This window comes from Myxine glutinosa, chromosome 14, assembly GCF_964187855.1.
Source record: "Myxine glutinosa chromosome 14, kmMyxGlut1.1, whole genome shotgun sequence".
In the NCBI taxonomy this organism is placed as follows: Eukaryota; Metazoa; Chordata; class Myxini; order Myxiniformes; family Myxinidae; genus Myxine; species Myxine glutinosa.
The window spans coordinates 39,568,811-39,585,234 of NC_136274.1; the positions used below are offsets into that span (position 1 = coordinate 39,568,811).

At 44.2% G+C, this 16,424-nt stretch overlaps 1 protein-coding gene across 1 annotated transcript in view; it reads right to left on the reverse strand.

The window, feature by feature from the left end:
• LOC137439660 (ankyrin repeat domain-containing protein 13B) overlaps nucleotides 1-16,424 on the reverse strand; it is a 225,624-nt gene that overhangs the window by 61,354 nt on the left and 147,846 nt on the right. Inside the window, exons 4-6 of the mRNA XM_078768289.1 lie at nucleotides 11,783-11,828; nucleotides 8,010-8,153; nucleotides 2,144-2,333 (exon numbers count right to left, since the gene is read on the reverse strand). Of these exons, the coding sequence (XP_078624415.1) occupies nucleotides 2,144-2,333; nucleotides 8,010-8,153; nucleotides 11,783-11,828 (380 nt within the window). The remainder of the gene's footprint in view (nucleotides 1-2,143; nucleotides 2,334-8,009; nucleotides 8,154-11,782; nucleotides 11,829-16,424) is intronic.

Below are 16,424 nucleotides of genomic sequence, written 5' to 3' on the forward strand. Positions count from 1 at the left end.
GGGGAAGATTTGGCCCCCGACTTACTTTGGGGGGTACAACCACCGCGAAGAAGCATCCCCGATAATTGTAGAGTTTGAAGTAAAACCTATGTCTGGCCTAAGTTGCACAAAGAGATCAAACATAAGGCATCTTGCTCTTTAGAATAGACGAAGGAAGCTTAAAACACAGGCATTGTGGGTCATTGGACCCATCACGCATCTGCCATATCCACACCCAGCACTCTCACCTACTGCAGGAAGTGCTAACAACACAGGTATCTCAAAGGAAGGAATATGGTCAGGATACAGACACACAGTGGCCTACTATTTTTCATAGCATCCTCCGTCGTGCGAAGTCCTTCCTTGGCACACCTGAGCTTCTCGCCACATACAAGGCTTTCATCCGCAGCTCAATGGAATACTGCTCTCCCCTCTGGGTGGGTGCTCCTGCCTCACACCTAGCTCGTCTTCACGCTGTTGAAACCAAAGCGTTCAGAATCATTGGAATCTCCCGCGATGAAGCTAACTCTGAGGGCCTCTCACTCACTCACTCACCGCAGGCAGGTTGGTGGTCTTTCCGTCTTCTACCGACTCCTCTCTGGCCTTCCCCCCCCCCCCCCAGCTCTCTCTGGGCTCTGTCCCCAAAATATTCCTACAGGTCGCACAAGATCTGCCTGCAACCCTCTTATGGTTAAACTGCCAAAATCAAGACTCTCTGCTCACCTACACTCCTTCATTCCTCTTTCTCCCACCTCTGGAACAAACTCCCTCACTCTCTTCAATCCCACTCCTCCCTCCAGGTCTTTAAAACAGCTGTTCACCACCATCTCTTATCTTCCCCCATCCAAAACCTTGATCTTTTCTACCCCCGCTAATTTCACCCCAAATACAATTTTTTTGAAATCCCAACTTCTTTCCTGGAAGTCCTTGGTGTCCCTGTGTTTTCTACTTCTCACACCCCCCTCCCCCCTTCCCCCGTCTCCTCCCCCCAAGCACTGTCCCTCCCACACATCTCCCGATGTCCCTGCTCTCAAATGTTGTGTTTGTGTGCTTCCCCTTCTCTCCCCATCTTGTCTACCGCTCCCTCTTTTTATATATTTTGATTGTCTGTTTGATTTGTTTTGTGTGATAAATGTTAACTCTTTCACGAGCCTCGATTCTGTATACAAAAAAAAAAAAAGATGCTGCGGATTATTCCACATCCACAACCTAAATGACTAGGGGATAAGCTGGCCTTATGTCCACATTTGAAGGACTGTGTTCCCGAGATGGAACTGCGCTTGCTGTCAGTGAAACGTCGACACTGTCAAGATCAACGCCATCGGGGATCGAACCCGGACGAGACAGCTCAATTGCCAGCATGCTACAAACCAAACTCTCTTGTTTATCAGGTACATACATGTGGAAAGGCTTGATTTGAACAAAAGACAGATGAATCTCACTATCATGGTAAATAGTGAACTAATGTAAACCGTTAGCAACATTTAAATCATACTTTTTGGATCCCTCCTTGTCAACAGAGGGCAATATTTCGAAGCCTCCACTGGATACTATTTGTCAACAATCAGGGACAAATGCACAAAGTTCAAAACAAACATGGAGGCACACTTTTTGCTTTGTTCGGATGAGGTGCAAAGACAAAGCATTAAAAGCATGCAACTTCTGGAACCTTCGACGCAGCTAGATATTGCGCATCAATGGAAGGGGACAGCAGCAGCACTTGCATCGAATTACTTTCATCTTTAGTCAAATTACAAACACATTTCACCCATTTATCAATTCGAATGTACCGTCGGGAACAATTTAAGCTACGACAATAATAATATTGCTGGCAGGATCGAAGTTCAGAATGTTGCAATAAAATAGGACAGCGTGCGGAGTTCCCAGCGCTTCACAAACTTCACAAATCAAATTTCAATTCCAAAAGGAATGTATGCAGTGCAGGCTCAAGGCAATTGGCAAGGGACAAAAGCGCACGTCAGAGGTTAGGTGGACCATAAATTCAAGGACACTTCAGAGCACCAAACGAGTAAGGACAAAGATGATGGAAGGCTTCGCCGTAAATTTGACAGCAGTGTGAAAGCAAGAGCTCAGGCCTCATCTTGCACCTCAACACTGCCCATGAAGGCCTCATCTTGACTAGTCTCACTGTGTTGCGACGAACCTTTCAAACTGGATGTGCTTTGTGTTGACGTGCGTTGTCACAATGGGGGAGCTCAGGCGATTGAATAGCTGCTCCTCAGTCGGTCGCAGTGCCTGCAGGAGCAGCTCCGATGCTGGCAACGTGAGAGCCAGTGACTCGACGTAGACGACTCGTCTGTCGTGGTCCACTTCCAGTACGAGCGCACCATTATCTGGACAACCAAAGTGGAGAAAGTCTTATGGTGGTCAAGTAACAATTCATCTAAAGTAATAACAATTAGAAGTGGGCTATTCAGTGAAGTCTATAAAAGACTCGACTCCTTCCCCAAAAACATCTCAGCTCAAGAGCTGAAAGCATACACTATAGGACCAAAAGTATGTGGACACCCGAACATCTAACATCTCATTCCAAAATCATGGGCATTAATATGGAGTTGGTTTCCTCCTTTGCTGCTATAACAGCCTCAACTCTTCTGGGAAGGCTTTCCACTAGATGTTAGAATATTGCTGTGGGGATTTGCTTCCATTCAGCCACAAGAGCATTAGTGAGGTCGGGCACTGATGTTGGGCGATTTGGCCTGGCTCACAGTCGGCATTCCAATTGATCCCAAAAGTGTTCGATGGGGTTGAGGTCAGGGCTCTGTGCAGGCCAGTCAAGTTCTTCCACACCAATCTCGACAAACCATTTCTGTATCGAGCTCGCTTTGTGCACGGGGGCATTGTCATGCTGAAATAGGAAAGGGCCTTCCCCAAACTGTTGCCACAAAGTTGGAAGCACACGATCGTCTAGAATGTCATTGTATGCTGTAGCGTTAAGATTTCCCTTCACTGGAACTAAGCGGCCGAGCCCGGACCAGCAAAAACAACCACAGACCATTATTCCTCCTCCACCAAACTTTACAGTTGACACTATGCATTTGGGCAGTTGCATTATCCTGGAATTCGCGTAACCCAGATTAGTCCGTCGGACTGCCAGATGGTGAAGCGTGATTCATCACTCCAGAGAACGCATTTCCACTGCTCCAGAGTCCAATGGTGGCGAGCTTTGCACCACTCCAGCCGACGCTTGGCATTGCGCATGGTGATCTTAGGCTTTTATGCGGCTGTTCGGCCATGGAAACCCATTTCATGAAGCTCCCGACGAACAGTTGTTGTGCTGACCTTGCTTCCATAGGCAGTTTGGAACTCGGTAGTGAGTGTTGCAACCGAGGACAGACAATTTTTATGCGCTACGCACTTCAGCACCCGGCGGTCCCGTTCTGTGAGCTTGTGTGGTCTACCACTTCGCGGCTGAGCTCTTGTTGCTCCAAGACGTTTCCACTTCACAATAACAGCACTTACAGTTGACCGGGGCAGCTCTAGCAGGACAGAAATTTGACGAACTGAGTTGTTGGAAAGGTGGCATCCGATGACGGTGCCACGTTGAAAGTCACTGAGTTCTTCAGTACGGCCCATTATACTGCCAATGTTTGTCTGTGGAGATTGCATGGCTGTGTGCTTGATTTTATATACCTGTCAGCAATGGGTGTGGCTGAAACAGCCGAATCCACTAATTAGAAGGGGTGTCCACATCCTTTTGGACATGTAGTGTACGTTAACTTGAAAGTAGCGAGCAGATAGTAAACGATGAAGTCTCCTCGTTTCTGTGATTTAGCAGTGTAATTGTAGTTTGCGTCAAGTCAGTTAGATCCGGAACACTTTCTGCAAACAACTGAATAATGGATAAGCCAAAGGCGATTGAGTTAGTTATCAAGTATTCCTTTGTTGGTTTATAAAGTATGCATGGATGGCAGCGAATCCTCTGAATTTCATGGAAACACGAGAGGACATAAAGAGATTGGATTTTAAAGGGTGAACTATTAACCTCTTGATGAATAATTTAACAACTGCCAAGCATTGCCAAACATCACGTTACGCTTCAGGATTTGCTCTGATGATAAGCTGAGGAAATTTTGATAAAGTCGCCATATTTATTGATGGTGTACAGACTAAACTGATACTAGTTACCTCCGACACCGAAGATGGACGGAGGCTATGTTTTCACTACTGTTGGTTTGTTTGTTTGTCTGTGAGCATGATATCTCAAAAAGTTAAGGATGGATTCAGCCGAAACTTGATGGACAAGTTGGGTGTCAGACAAGGACAAAGTGATTCGATTTTGGTGAAGATTTCTATTCGGATACGATAATTTTAAGTGTTTTTTTTCACCATTGAGATACGCTAAAAACAATATATATAGCAATGTATCTCAAAGTTGTGGATGGATAAGACGAAATTTGGTGGACAGGTTGGGTGTTAGACAAGGATGAATTGATTCGATTTTGGTAAAAATCTGGATCCGGATACAATAATTTCACCATTGACAAATATGCCAAAAGCAATATATAGAACGATATTTCAAAAAATTGGGTTGGATGAAACTTGGTAGATGAGTTGGGTAGGTGTCAAGAACAAGCCGATTAGATTTTGGTTCAAGTTCGAATCCATAACCGGCCCATTTGTGGGATACAAAGCGTAACCTGTTCAGCCTGGCATACAGTGCATTCAGAAAGTATTCAGACCCCTTCACTTTTTTCACATTTTGTTACGTTGCAGCCTTGTGCTGAAATCGTTTAAATTCATTTTTTCCCTTCATCAATCTACATTCAATATCCCATAATGACAAAGAGAAAACAGGATTCTAGAAATTTTTGCAAATTTATTAAAAATAAACTGAAATATCACATTGACATAAGTATTCATATCCTTTGCTATGACACTTGAAATTTAGCTCAGGTGCCTCCCATTTCTCTTGATCATCTTTGAGATGTTTCTACACCTTGATTGGAGTCCACCTGTGGTAAATTCAATTGATTGGACATGGTTTGGAAAGGCACACACCTGTCTATATAAGGTCTCACAGCTGACAATGCATATCAGAGCGAAAACCAAGCCATGAGGTCGAAGGAACTGCCTGCAGAGCTCAGACAGGATTGTGTCGACGCACAGATCTGGGGAAGCCTACAAAACAATTCTGCTCCATTAAAGGTTCCCAAGAGCACAGTGGCCTCCATAATTCTTAAATGGAAGAAGTTTGGAACAACCAGGACTCTTCCTAGAGCTGGCCGCCCGGCCAAACTGAGCAATCAGGGGAGAAGGGCCTTGGTAATAGAGGTGACCAAGAACCCGATGGTCACTCTGGCTGAGCTCCAGAGATGCTGTGTGGAGATGGGAGAAACCTCCAGAAGGACAACCATCACTGCAACACCCCACCGATCTGGGCTTTATGGCAGAGTGGCCAGACGGAAGCCTCTCCTCAGTATAAGACACATGAAAGCCCGCTTGGAGTTTGCAAAAAAGCACCTAAAGGACTCTCAGACTGTGACAAACAAGATTCTGTGGTCTGATGAAACCAAGATTGAACTGTTTGGCTTTCGTCTGGCCATTCTGCCATAAAGCCTAGATCTGTGCCTCGACACAATCCTGTCTCTGAGCTCTGCAGGCAGCTCCTTCGACCTCATGGCTTGGTTTTCGCTCTGATATGCATTGTCAGCTGTGAGACCTTATATAGACAGGTGTGTGCCTTTCCAAATCATGTCCAATCAATTGAATTTACCACAGGTGGACTCCAACCAAGGTGTAGAAACATCTCAAAGATGATCAAGAGAAATGGGAGGCACCTGAGCTAAATTTCAAGTGTCATAGCAAAGGGTATGAATACTTATGTGAATGTGATATTTCAGTTTTTTCTTTTTAATAAATTTGCAAAACTTTCTAAAATCCTGCTTTCTCTTTGTCAATATGGGGTGTTGAGTGTAGATTGATGAGGGAAAAAAATGAATTTAAACGATTTCAGCAAAAGGCTGCAACATAACAAAATGTGAAAAAAGTGAAGGGGTCTGAATACTTTCTGAATGCACTGTAGGTATATGCTCTCTACCGAAGGCAGTTTTACTTTGAATGGTTATTGTACCAGCATTAGATTGTTGTATTATAGTAACTATTTGCGTCTTTCCTTTTGTCATATTTTTAGGTTGGGGCACCTGGGGTAGCACAATATTTATTTAAATTAAAAAACCAAAAAAAGCAGTCTATTAGTGTCCCCCGGGGCGCACACCAGTAACCTACAAAGTGTGAACCGCCTGGCATCACACGCAAAAGGGGCTGGCATCACACGCAAAAGGGGCTGGCAACACACACATCACGTGCAAAAGGGGCTGGCATCACACGCATCACGCGCAAAAGGGGATGGCATCACACGCATCACGCGCAAAAGGGGCTGGCATCACACGCATCACGCGCAAAAGGGGCTGGCATCACACGCATCATGCGCAAAAGGGGCTGGCATCACACGCATCACGCGCAAAAGGGGCTGGCATCACACGCATCACACGCAAAAGGGGCTGGCATCACACGCATCACACTCAAAAGGGGCTGGCATCACACGCAAAAGGGGCTGGCATCACACGCATCACACGTAAAAGGGGCTGGCATCACACGCATCACACGCAAAAGGGCAAGGTAGGTAGCAGGTAGATTACCCTCTCGATGAAGGTCCTGAATGAAGCAGTTTGGCCACATGGTCATTCCCCTGGACTAGCTCTAGTTCTTGAGGCTTATAATTCAAGGCTTTACTATTGCGTTAGTGCACCTTGAGGTGAGGAATACAATATGAGAACAATCAATGGTACTTCTTTAAGTTGCATGAAATTTCCAGTCTATATATTTGCGTCGTTGAATTGTTTTGGAACAAGTACATATGCAACTTTTTTTGACCGAGAGGCCAAATCGTCCGAAAGGCTGGCACCCTTGTTTCCACAATTATAATGAGAACGACACTCTGTAGAGAGCATACCTCTGCCAGACTAATCAGTTTACGTTTTGTGTACCACTGATAGGCCGGATCTGGATCAGAACCTGAACCAAAATCGAATCGGCTTGTTCTTGTCACCTACCCAACTCATCTACCAGGTTTCGTCCGAATCCGTCCAGGACTTTTTGAAATATCGGGCTATGTATCGTTTTTGGCCCCATCTCTCAATGGTGAAAGAAGCACTTAAATAATTCAAGTATCTGGATCTAGATCTTTTGTCCTTGTCTCACACCCAACCTGTCCACCATGTTTTGCCCGATCAATCTGTCCATAGCTTTTTGAGATATCCTGCTCACAGTCAGACAAATAGATAGACAGACAGTGGTGAAAACATAACCTCCGTCCACCTCATGTGGTGGAGGTATTAACAAATCACACCTCAACTTGTGACAGTATATGCAAGTACTGAGTGAATAAGGAATGCGAAGCAATTATACGCCGGAGAATAGGTTTTTAAGGTGATGGTCGATACTGAACATCTTACATCTTCATCTCCGATGCCTCTCTGAGAATGCTCTGGATGGAGATGCTCATGGAGCGACGAGACTTCGATGTTCCGCCTTGTCGATCCAGATTTTGAGAACTGCTACTCAGGTGGGTACCTCGAAAGACATTGCCGTTCATTGGGCATGAAGCTTGGGAAGGTTACTGATAGAATCTGCTCATTTTGACCTCTCCCTCACCTGGGAGTCATTTGTGTACATCACTCACTTTGTGTGTATGGGCCCGGTCGGAGGATGAATGACACTTCAGCATGCTTTGTGTAAAAATGTCTGTTCGTGTTGCATATTTTGAGGTGTGTGAATTCTGGTGTGGGAAGAGAACAGTAGTTTAGGCTGTGGCGAAATGCCCTCTGTACTCGGAGCCATGCGTTCAAACAGGTACACCTTCCAGAAGCTCAGCTCATTCCAACCAGGTATGCCTTATATGCATTGGCAAATAGTTATTTGAGACTCATGACTCTTAAACTTAGGCCACTGAAAGAGTTTAACCCATATTAGATTACCAAGACATTTTGTCACCATCTCCCACTAACCTTGGCCCTTGAAGATGAAGCTGCGCTCCCCACGCTGCCAGGTCATGTGCTCAAAACCCAGAAGAGTGGTGTCCACTCGCAGGTTTGAGCCGCTCTTCCACACCTTGTACACGTCGCTCGGGCACATGCGTGCCACCAGTGGAACTGTGGGGGAGCAAAGTCTGATATTGCACGTGAGTCACTCTTGAAGGCCTCTTATCCGTTAGTGCCATTGAGGACGGTGTGCCCCAACGCAGCATTTTGAGACACATCCTCTCCCTGGATTTTATGTTCAGTATGATATAATTGCTTCACTGAATTTAAATCGCTCTCAGTAAGGTGCAGCAGTAGCTGTATGGGACACCTTACTGACGGTTCTCCACTGATGGTATGAAGTCGCATAATGACTGAAATATAACCGAGTATATGACTGATATATTCAGATTCACAAGTGTATGGAAGGCTCACTGCATTGCCCTGATGAAGCCCCAACAAGGGCGAAAGAACCCAAGTGTGAGTTTTGCATACACTTGTGACAGTATCTGAATTTAACATCCATAATGACGCACTGCTAGATGGCCCCTCCGGAGCTTCGCAGGCAATGCGGACATGCGTGGCGATGACATCATGACGTTCACCCATTAGGTTGGAGCGCCAAATTACAGATACTAATATATATATATATATATATATGTGTGTGTGTATGTATACATATATGTGTGTGTGTGTGTGTATATATATATATATATATATATATATAATTTGAGGACCCGTCAGACAGCACCTGTCATTGGTGGATATTAATTCGCAATTGGAACGCAAAGGAGCGCAAATATATCGTCCCACGGTATATTTTCGCTCCTTTGAACAAATTACAAATTCTTGCCCAAATCACATTCGGTCAAGCGTCAGATCTGGCCAGCCAGTTAGTGAAAAACTCACGTGAAAAACTTTCCCCGGCGGAGCCAACAAGAAGGTGGAAGTAATTGGAGCATCTGACTATTAATTTGCAATTGGTTACTGGCTTTGACACCAAGGCAACTTTTTATTAATGACTCAATGAATCAAAAAGCTACATATATCGAACAAACAGTTTTCTAATAGAGCACCGTACCACCATTAGAGCATTTCATCAGATGTGGGATGCAGAAATACATGGGAATTGTTGATCCCAGCTCGGTGGCAGAAGATGCCATTTGTATTTTTGCCTCCTTCATCCCTACCTGTTTCGAATGCCGTGCGGGTACTTATAACTTCTACTTAATAAAATGTTCGATTGTTATTTTGTGTATTCTTGTCCCGAATATAAGTAATTTAAATTAAACACAAGTCAGGAGACGACGAAGGTTCACGAGCTAGCGGTATTAAATGACAAAGGTCAAAACCGACATTGAAAATATATAAATAGGAATGTATTATCTGTTATGAGACTAGTTAGCTACACAATACCGAAAATTCGGTTCGATTCCGACAACTTTGAAAATTTGACCTTCGTGACCTTGAAATGTCAAAATGAAGGTTAATGACCTTGAAATGAGATAGAAAATAATGTATAATCTGTTATGAGACTAGTTAGCTACACAATACCGAAAATTCGGTTTGATTCCGACAACTTTGAAAATTTGACCTTCGTGACCTTGAAATGTCAAAATGAAGGTTAATGACCTTGAAATGAGATAGAAAATAATGTATAATCAGTTATGAGGTTAGTTAGCTACACAATGCTGAAAATTCGGTTCGATTCCGACAACTTTGAAAATTTGACCTTTGTGATCTTGAAATGTCAAAACGAAGGTTACTGACCTTGAAATGAGATAGGAAATAATGTATAATCAGTTATGAGGTTAGTTAGCTACACAATGCCGAAAATTTGGTTCGATTCCGACAACTTTGAAAATTTGACCTTTGTGACTTTCAAATGTCAAAACGAAGGTTACTGACCGTGAAATGAGATAGAAAATAATGTATAATCAGTTATGAGGTTAGTTAGCTACACAATACCGAAAATTCGGATCGATTCCGACAACTTTGAAAATTTGACCTTTGTGACCTTGAAATGTCAAAACGAAGGTTACTGACCTTGAAATGAGATAGAAAATAATGTAGAATCAGTTATGAGGTTAGTTAGCTACACAATACCGAAAATTCGGATCGATTCCGACAACTTTGAAAATTTGACCTTTGTGACCTTCAAAGGTGAGTTTGACCGTAACTTTGAAGGTGAGTTTGACACTTTGACCTTCAAAGGTGAGTTTGACCGTGACTTTGAAGGTGAAGGTGAGTTTGAGTTTGACACTTTGAAGGTGAGTTTGACTCATCTTCAAAGGTGAGTTTGACAGGTGACTTCAAAGGTTTGTGACCAAAGGTCGAAGATTCTGAAATTTGTTGGAAAACTTGTATTTCATGATGTATGTGATAATATAAAATGATGTACGACATTTCACCCTATCAGGAAGCGAAAAATGTAATAAAACCATAAAAAATCGACTTTTCTAAAATTCGTGACCTTGTGACCTTGACCTTGGGGCGAAAATGAAAAATCGAGGTCCGTGGGGCTAGACACGTGACATTGGCCGAACCAAATACCGAAACCCCTGTCAGATTCCACCAACTCCCTCGGAGAAGATGTAGCTTGAACTCGATTACCCCCTAAAAAGACATATTTTTCGGGCGTGGCTCCGCCCACAATGGGCGCAATACGCCCATTCTAGGCAGACACAACTAGATCATGATATCAACCTCCCACCCAAGTTTCATCAAGATCGCATGATATCATCGGGTAGTTATGCTGCGGACATACAGACAGACAGACAGACAGACACACATCCATGACGAATATAGTGGTCACTCTGTTTGATAACTCGTGAACCAATATTTTGTTAGAAACCATGTGGATTGTACCTACGAATGCAATAGCATCCGTATTCCTAGAATTCGTTATATTAACTTGTTTTTTTTGTGATAGATGTTAGCTCTTACACGAGCCTCGATCTTGTATACAAAAAAAAGACCACCAAGACCCCTAAAGACCCAAAAGACCCTTAAATACCCCAAAGACCCAAAATAACCCAAATACCCAAAACACACTGAAGACCCAAAACACCCAAAATATCTTGAAGACGCAAAAGTTAAAGACCCTTAAATACCCAAAATAACCTGAAGAAAATAACCTGTATTAAAGAAATACACCGAAGACCCTGAAAGACCATAAAAGACCCAAAATACCCAAAAGACACCGAAGACCCTCAATGACCCCAGAGACTCAAAGAATACCGAAGACCCAAAAATTCCCAAGACGCAAAAGACCCAAAAGACCCCGATGATCCAAAACACCCTGACGACCCAAAATACCCTGAAGAACCAAAACAACCAAAATATCGTTAAGACCCAAAAGACCCCAAAAGGACCCATGCAGCACTCGTATTCCTTACCTGGATGGTATTATACTGCACTTAATTCTTCCATCATATATCTGAAAAGGCTGACTATGTCTACCTGGGATGAATTTCCTGTATGACTGAATCTAGTGCTATACAAGCAGCATGTTTCAGAAGGGATTATATATAATTTCCTCTTGTTCAACCTCAATGATTCCTTACACATGATATATGATCCTGTAATGAATCTTTCCAGCTCAAAGGAAATATAATTGTACATTATGAATGAGCCAACCCCCAGAATCAACAGTCACAACCATCGATCACGACCACAGACTCGTTGCATGCTCGGTGCCAACAGGCAACGTGGCAACAGGCTCGGTGCCAACGTGCCAACGTGAAACGATTCCAACTCACCCCAACTTGTGAATTCCCATTTCATCTCCACGTAAAAATCTCGCGCCTGTCAGAGGTGAGAAAAGTGAAAATAAATAAATAAAACAAGAAACAAATAAAATGACAATGTTCCCGAAAATGACAATGTGAAAGAACCGCAGTGGCTTTAACAAGTGGTGATCTTAACATTTCAATTAAACATCCTTCCTGACAACAGGTACCACGTGACATTGCTGTGTCATAGACTCAAATTGTGTGCACAAACGTAGGTTATCTTAACCAAAATCGCTTATGTCTAACACGTCCTCGTTCGGGTAGAACCTCATAATTTTGAGCAACATCTGCATCAAAAAGACCATGCAGGTGTGTAATTCATTCCCACAAACAATATCAGAGCCAGAACCAGCTTCCAGCTTGTGCCAACAACAATGATGCATGTGTTTGTCTTTATGGGCCGAAGAATGGTTCTAAACATACGTATGTCACATGTGCTTTTGTCCAGTCAATTAAGTGCACAAGGTGGAGTCCAGACTGTGGAGGTGTTTTTATTATTATTATTATTTTTAATCTTGAAGAGACTCGGTGGTGTAATAGTTAGAGTGTGGGACCCTTAAAGAGATCCCCAAGACCTCAATCCTCAATTTTCCAAAGAAAATCCTCAATTTTTATCCGCTTGACTTGAAATTTGAATAGGATTTTCATATCGGGCAATTGAATTCAACCACCAACTATTTTTGAGATCAGCACAGGAGAAAAGGTCAACATAGGCCAAAAGGTCAACATAGGCCAAATTTCTAAAATTGTCAGTTTTCATCTGATTAACTTAAACTTTGAAGACGATTTGCATATCAGGTCACTGAATTCAATCACTAATTATTTGTGAAGTCAAAAGGAAGCTCTACTGAGTGCCATTCTACTTTGTTCTGTTTTGCCAAGTGTCGCTCTATGAGTGATTTTTCATTTTTTTATGTTTTATTTTTATGTTACCGCTCCGAGTGTGGGAGGTCCCCATAGGTTGGCATCTTTGGAAAGGAGGAAATTAGGAAATTCCCTGCTGAGTACAGTGATAAAAGCGGCGCCATTGTGATGTCGCTGGTACCCAGAGTGCCACAGGAAGTGATGTCACTTCGCCCAAGCTCAGTGGCGGTGTTTGTCTGGTCTAACAGTCCTACGTTGTTCCCGTGGTGCATCCGTTAGTTCTCTTTGCACCATTTTATCTGTTGATCAATTGCACACAGTTGTTCTGTGCTCTTCTATGAGCCTCGATATTTGTATAGTAATAATAACTAGAACTGCCACTTAAAAACTGCTGGCAGTGATGACCGGTTTACTCGCACCCACTTTTGATACAACCTCACTTTTGATACAACCCCACTTTTCATACAACCCCACTTTTCATACAACCCCACTTTTGCTACAACCCCACTTTTGCTACAACCCCACTTTTGATACAACCCCACTTTCATTGGACATGCTTTGACACAACCCCCTTGGATACAACCCAGACACACACACACACACACACACACACACCCTACCCCCCTACATGCACACCCCTCCAAACACACACACACACACCAACCCCCCCCCACCCCCCCCTACACACACACACACACACACACACACACCCCACCCCCAACACACACACACACACACACACACACACACACACACACACACATATCCACACACACACACAAACACACACACACGCAAACACCCGCACACCCCTCCCCCCACACGCACACACATATCCAGACAAACGCACATCCCCCTCCCCCCACCCCCCAAGACACATCCCCCACACACATCCTCCGACACACAGCCCCACCCGCCCCCACACACACACACACATTCCCCCTACCCCCCACCCACATACACACACACAAACACATGCACACATCCCCCCACCCCCAACACACACACACACACACACACACATCCCCCCACCCCTAACACACACACAAACACACACAGACATCCCCCCCACCCCCAACACACACACACACACACACATATCCCCCACCCCTAACACACACACAAACACACGCACACATCCCCCCACCCCCCCAACCCTAACACACATGCACACACACAAACACCCCCACACCCCTCCCCCCACACGAACACCCCTCCACACATACACCCCTCCACACACACACATATCCATCCACCCCCCCCCCCACACCCACACACACATCCACACACACGCACATCCATACATCCACACACACACACACAAACACATGCACACATCTCCCCACCCCACCCCCAACACACACACGCACACCCCTCCACACACACACACACACACACACACGCACACACACACACCCTCCACACATACACACACACACACACACACACACACACACACACACACACACATATCCAACCCCCCTCCTCCACATGCACACCCCAACCCCTCCCCAAACACACACATATCCACCCCCCCACACCCACACACCCATGCACAAACACCCCCACACCCCTCCCCCCACATGCACACCCCTCCACACATACACACACACCCCCCCCCACCTCCACACATACACACACACACACACACACACGCCCCCCCCCCCCATACGCACACCCCAACCCCCCCCCCCCCCCACCCACACACACACACACAGACATCCACACACACACCCCTCCACACACACACACACACACACACACACACACACACACACACACACACACACACACACCCCTCCACACATACACACACACACACACACACACACATATCCAACCCCCCCCTCCTCCACATGCACACCCCAACCCCTCCCCACACACACACATATCCACCCCCCCCCACACCCACACACCCATGCACAAACACCCCCACACCCCTCCCCCCACACACACACCCCTCCACACAAACTACACACATCCCCACACCCCATCCATTAAAAAAAATATTTTCGTTTAATTAACGATATCTGCCACCCGTGGAAGAACGTCATGCCGTGGCATGATGTCATCCGTGGCCCGTGCCGTATGTCATCAGAAGAACGAAGTATCTCGTCAATCGAACTTGGTCAAATTTTTCATGATTGTCACCAAATTTGTTGTGGTATTTTGTTAACTCATCCGAGGCAAGGCGACAATCGAAATCCGATTTGAAATCGGAGCAAAATTGGCGCCGCAAGATCTGCCTGCACGCATGGATATTTTACCTGAGGAAGAATTCACTTTGGAAATGCGATCCATTTAAAATGTTAGATTTTGAATAAATTAGTCATTTTTTTAGTCATTAGTCATTTTAGTCGTTAGTCATTTTTCATCGGATTTCCACCAAATAAAGGTCACCATTGCTTGCAGATACCTCTCTTTCTCCTTAAAATTGAAGACAGGATGAACTTCAGAGCGAGAAATAAGCCGAGGCGGCGGAGAGTTTTACAATGTTATTTTCCAATGTAAATGACAATATCGTGTAGTTTTACGAAAATTCATCACAATTTGCCCAGATTTGTTGCATTCGAATGTTAACACCCTCTAGCGACTGCCAAATCCGAAGACAATTTAATTTCGAGCTACCCTTAGCTCGTGAGGTGGTTATGTCACATGGCCTGGTCAATAAAAAGTGTTGTGGTTCTTCTTCTTCAGGCAATAACAACTTATAGTTTCCAGACCATACATCCAATCATCTTGTAATTTTGCACACTTGTTACTCTTCATGACTTCTACTAGAGTATGAAGTTTCACGTCGATCAATAAAGCGATTCAAGAGATATCCATTAAAAAAAAAAATTCGTTTAATTAACGATATCTGCCAAACCACGTGACCTATCGCAAATTCTAAAATGACATTTTAGTAGACTGACATGCTGAACAGATCTGTGAAGTTTCTCCTCGATTGGATCAAAAATGAGGGAGGAGCTAGGTTTTAAAGGTTCATGCTTAAAAACGTCATACCTCTGAAACCATGTGATGCATGACGTCATGCTCACTGACGTTTTTGTTCGTCATGGGTATGCGATTCTGCTTGCAAAGTTTGGCCTCGATCTGTTCAGCCGTTGCAGAGAAAAAGGGGTTTTCGTGTTTTCACGAAAAACAATATGGCGGCCGAACCACGTGTCCTGCGACGTAATAATTACCATTATAATATTCTACAGACCGATTCCCTCCTATGGTGAAAATTTGATCTCAATCGGCCCTATTATTGCAGAGAAAATGTTTTTTAAAGGAAATTAAAACTTAAAATGGCAATAGCACTGGGAAACATGGCCTGGAAGGACAAGATGGTGCGTTTCTTCTTCTTTCAACAATAAAGACTTATAGCTTCGAGACCGTACATCCAATCATCTTGAAATTTTGCAAACTTGTTCTGCTTGATGAGCTACATTGCATTAAAAATTCAAGTCGATCCATGCAGTGGTTCAAGAGTTACAAGCTTTTTAAAATTTAACTTCCATTATTTATTGCGGCCAAATCATGTGACTTATCCTAACGTCTCAAGTAACATTGAAACATCCCCCCACGAGGAACATTTGTGTAAATTTTCCACTCGATATCTCCACAAATTATGGAGGGGATACCATTTCTAGTTTGAGCTTTAAAACGTCATAACTCTGAAACCATGTGTCGGATGACGTCGTGCTCGCACTTTTTTGTTCGTCATGGGTATGCGAATATGCATGCCAAGATTGGGCTC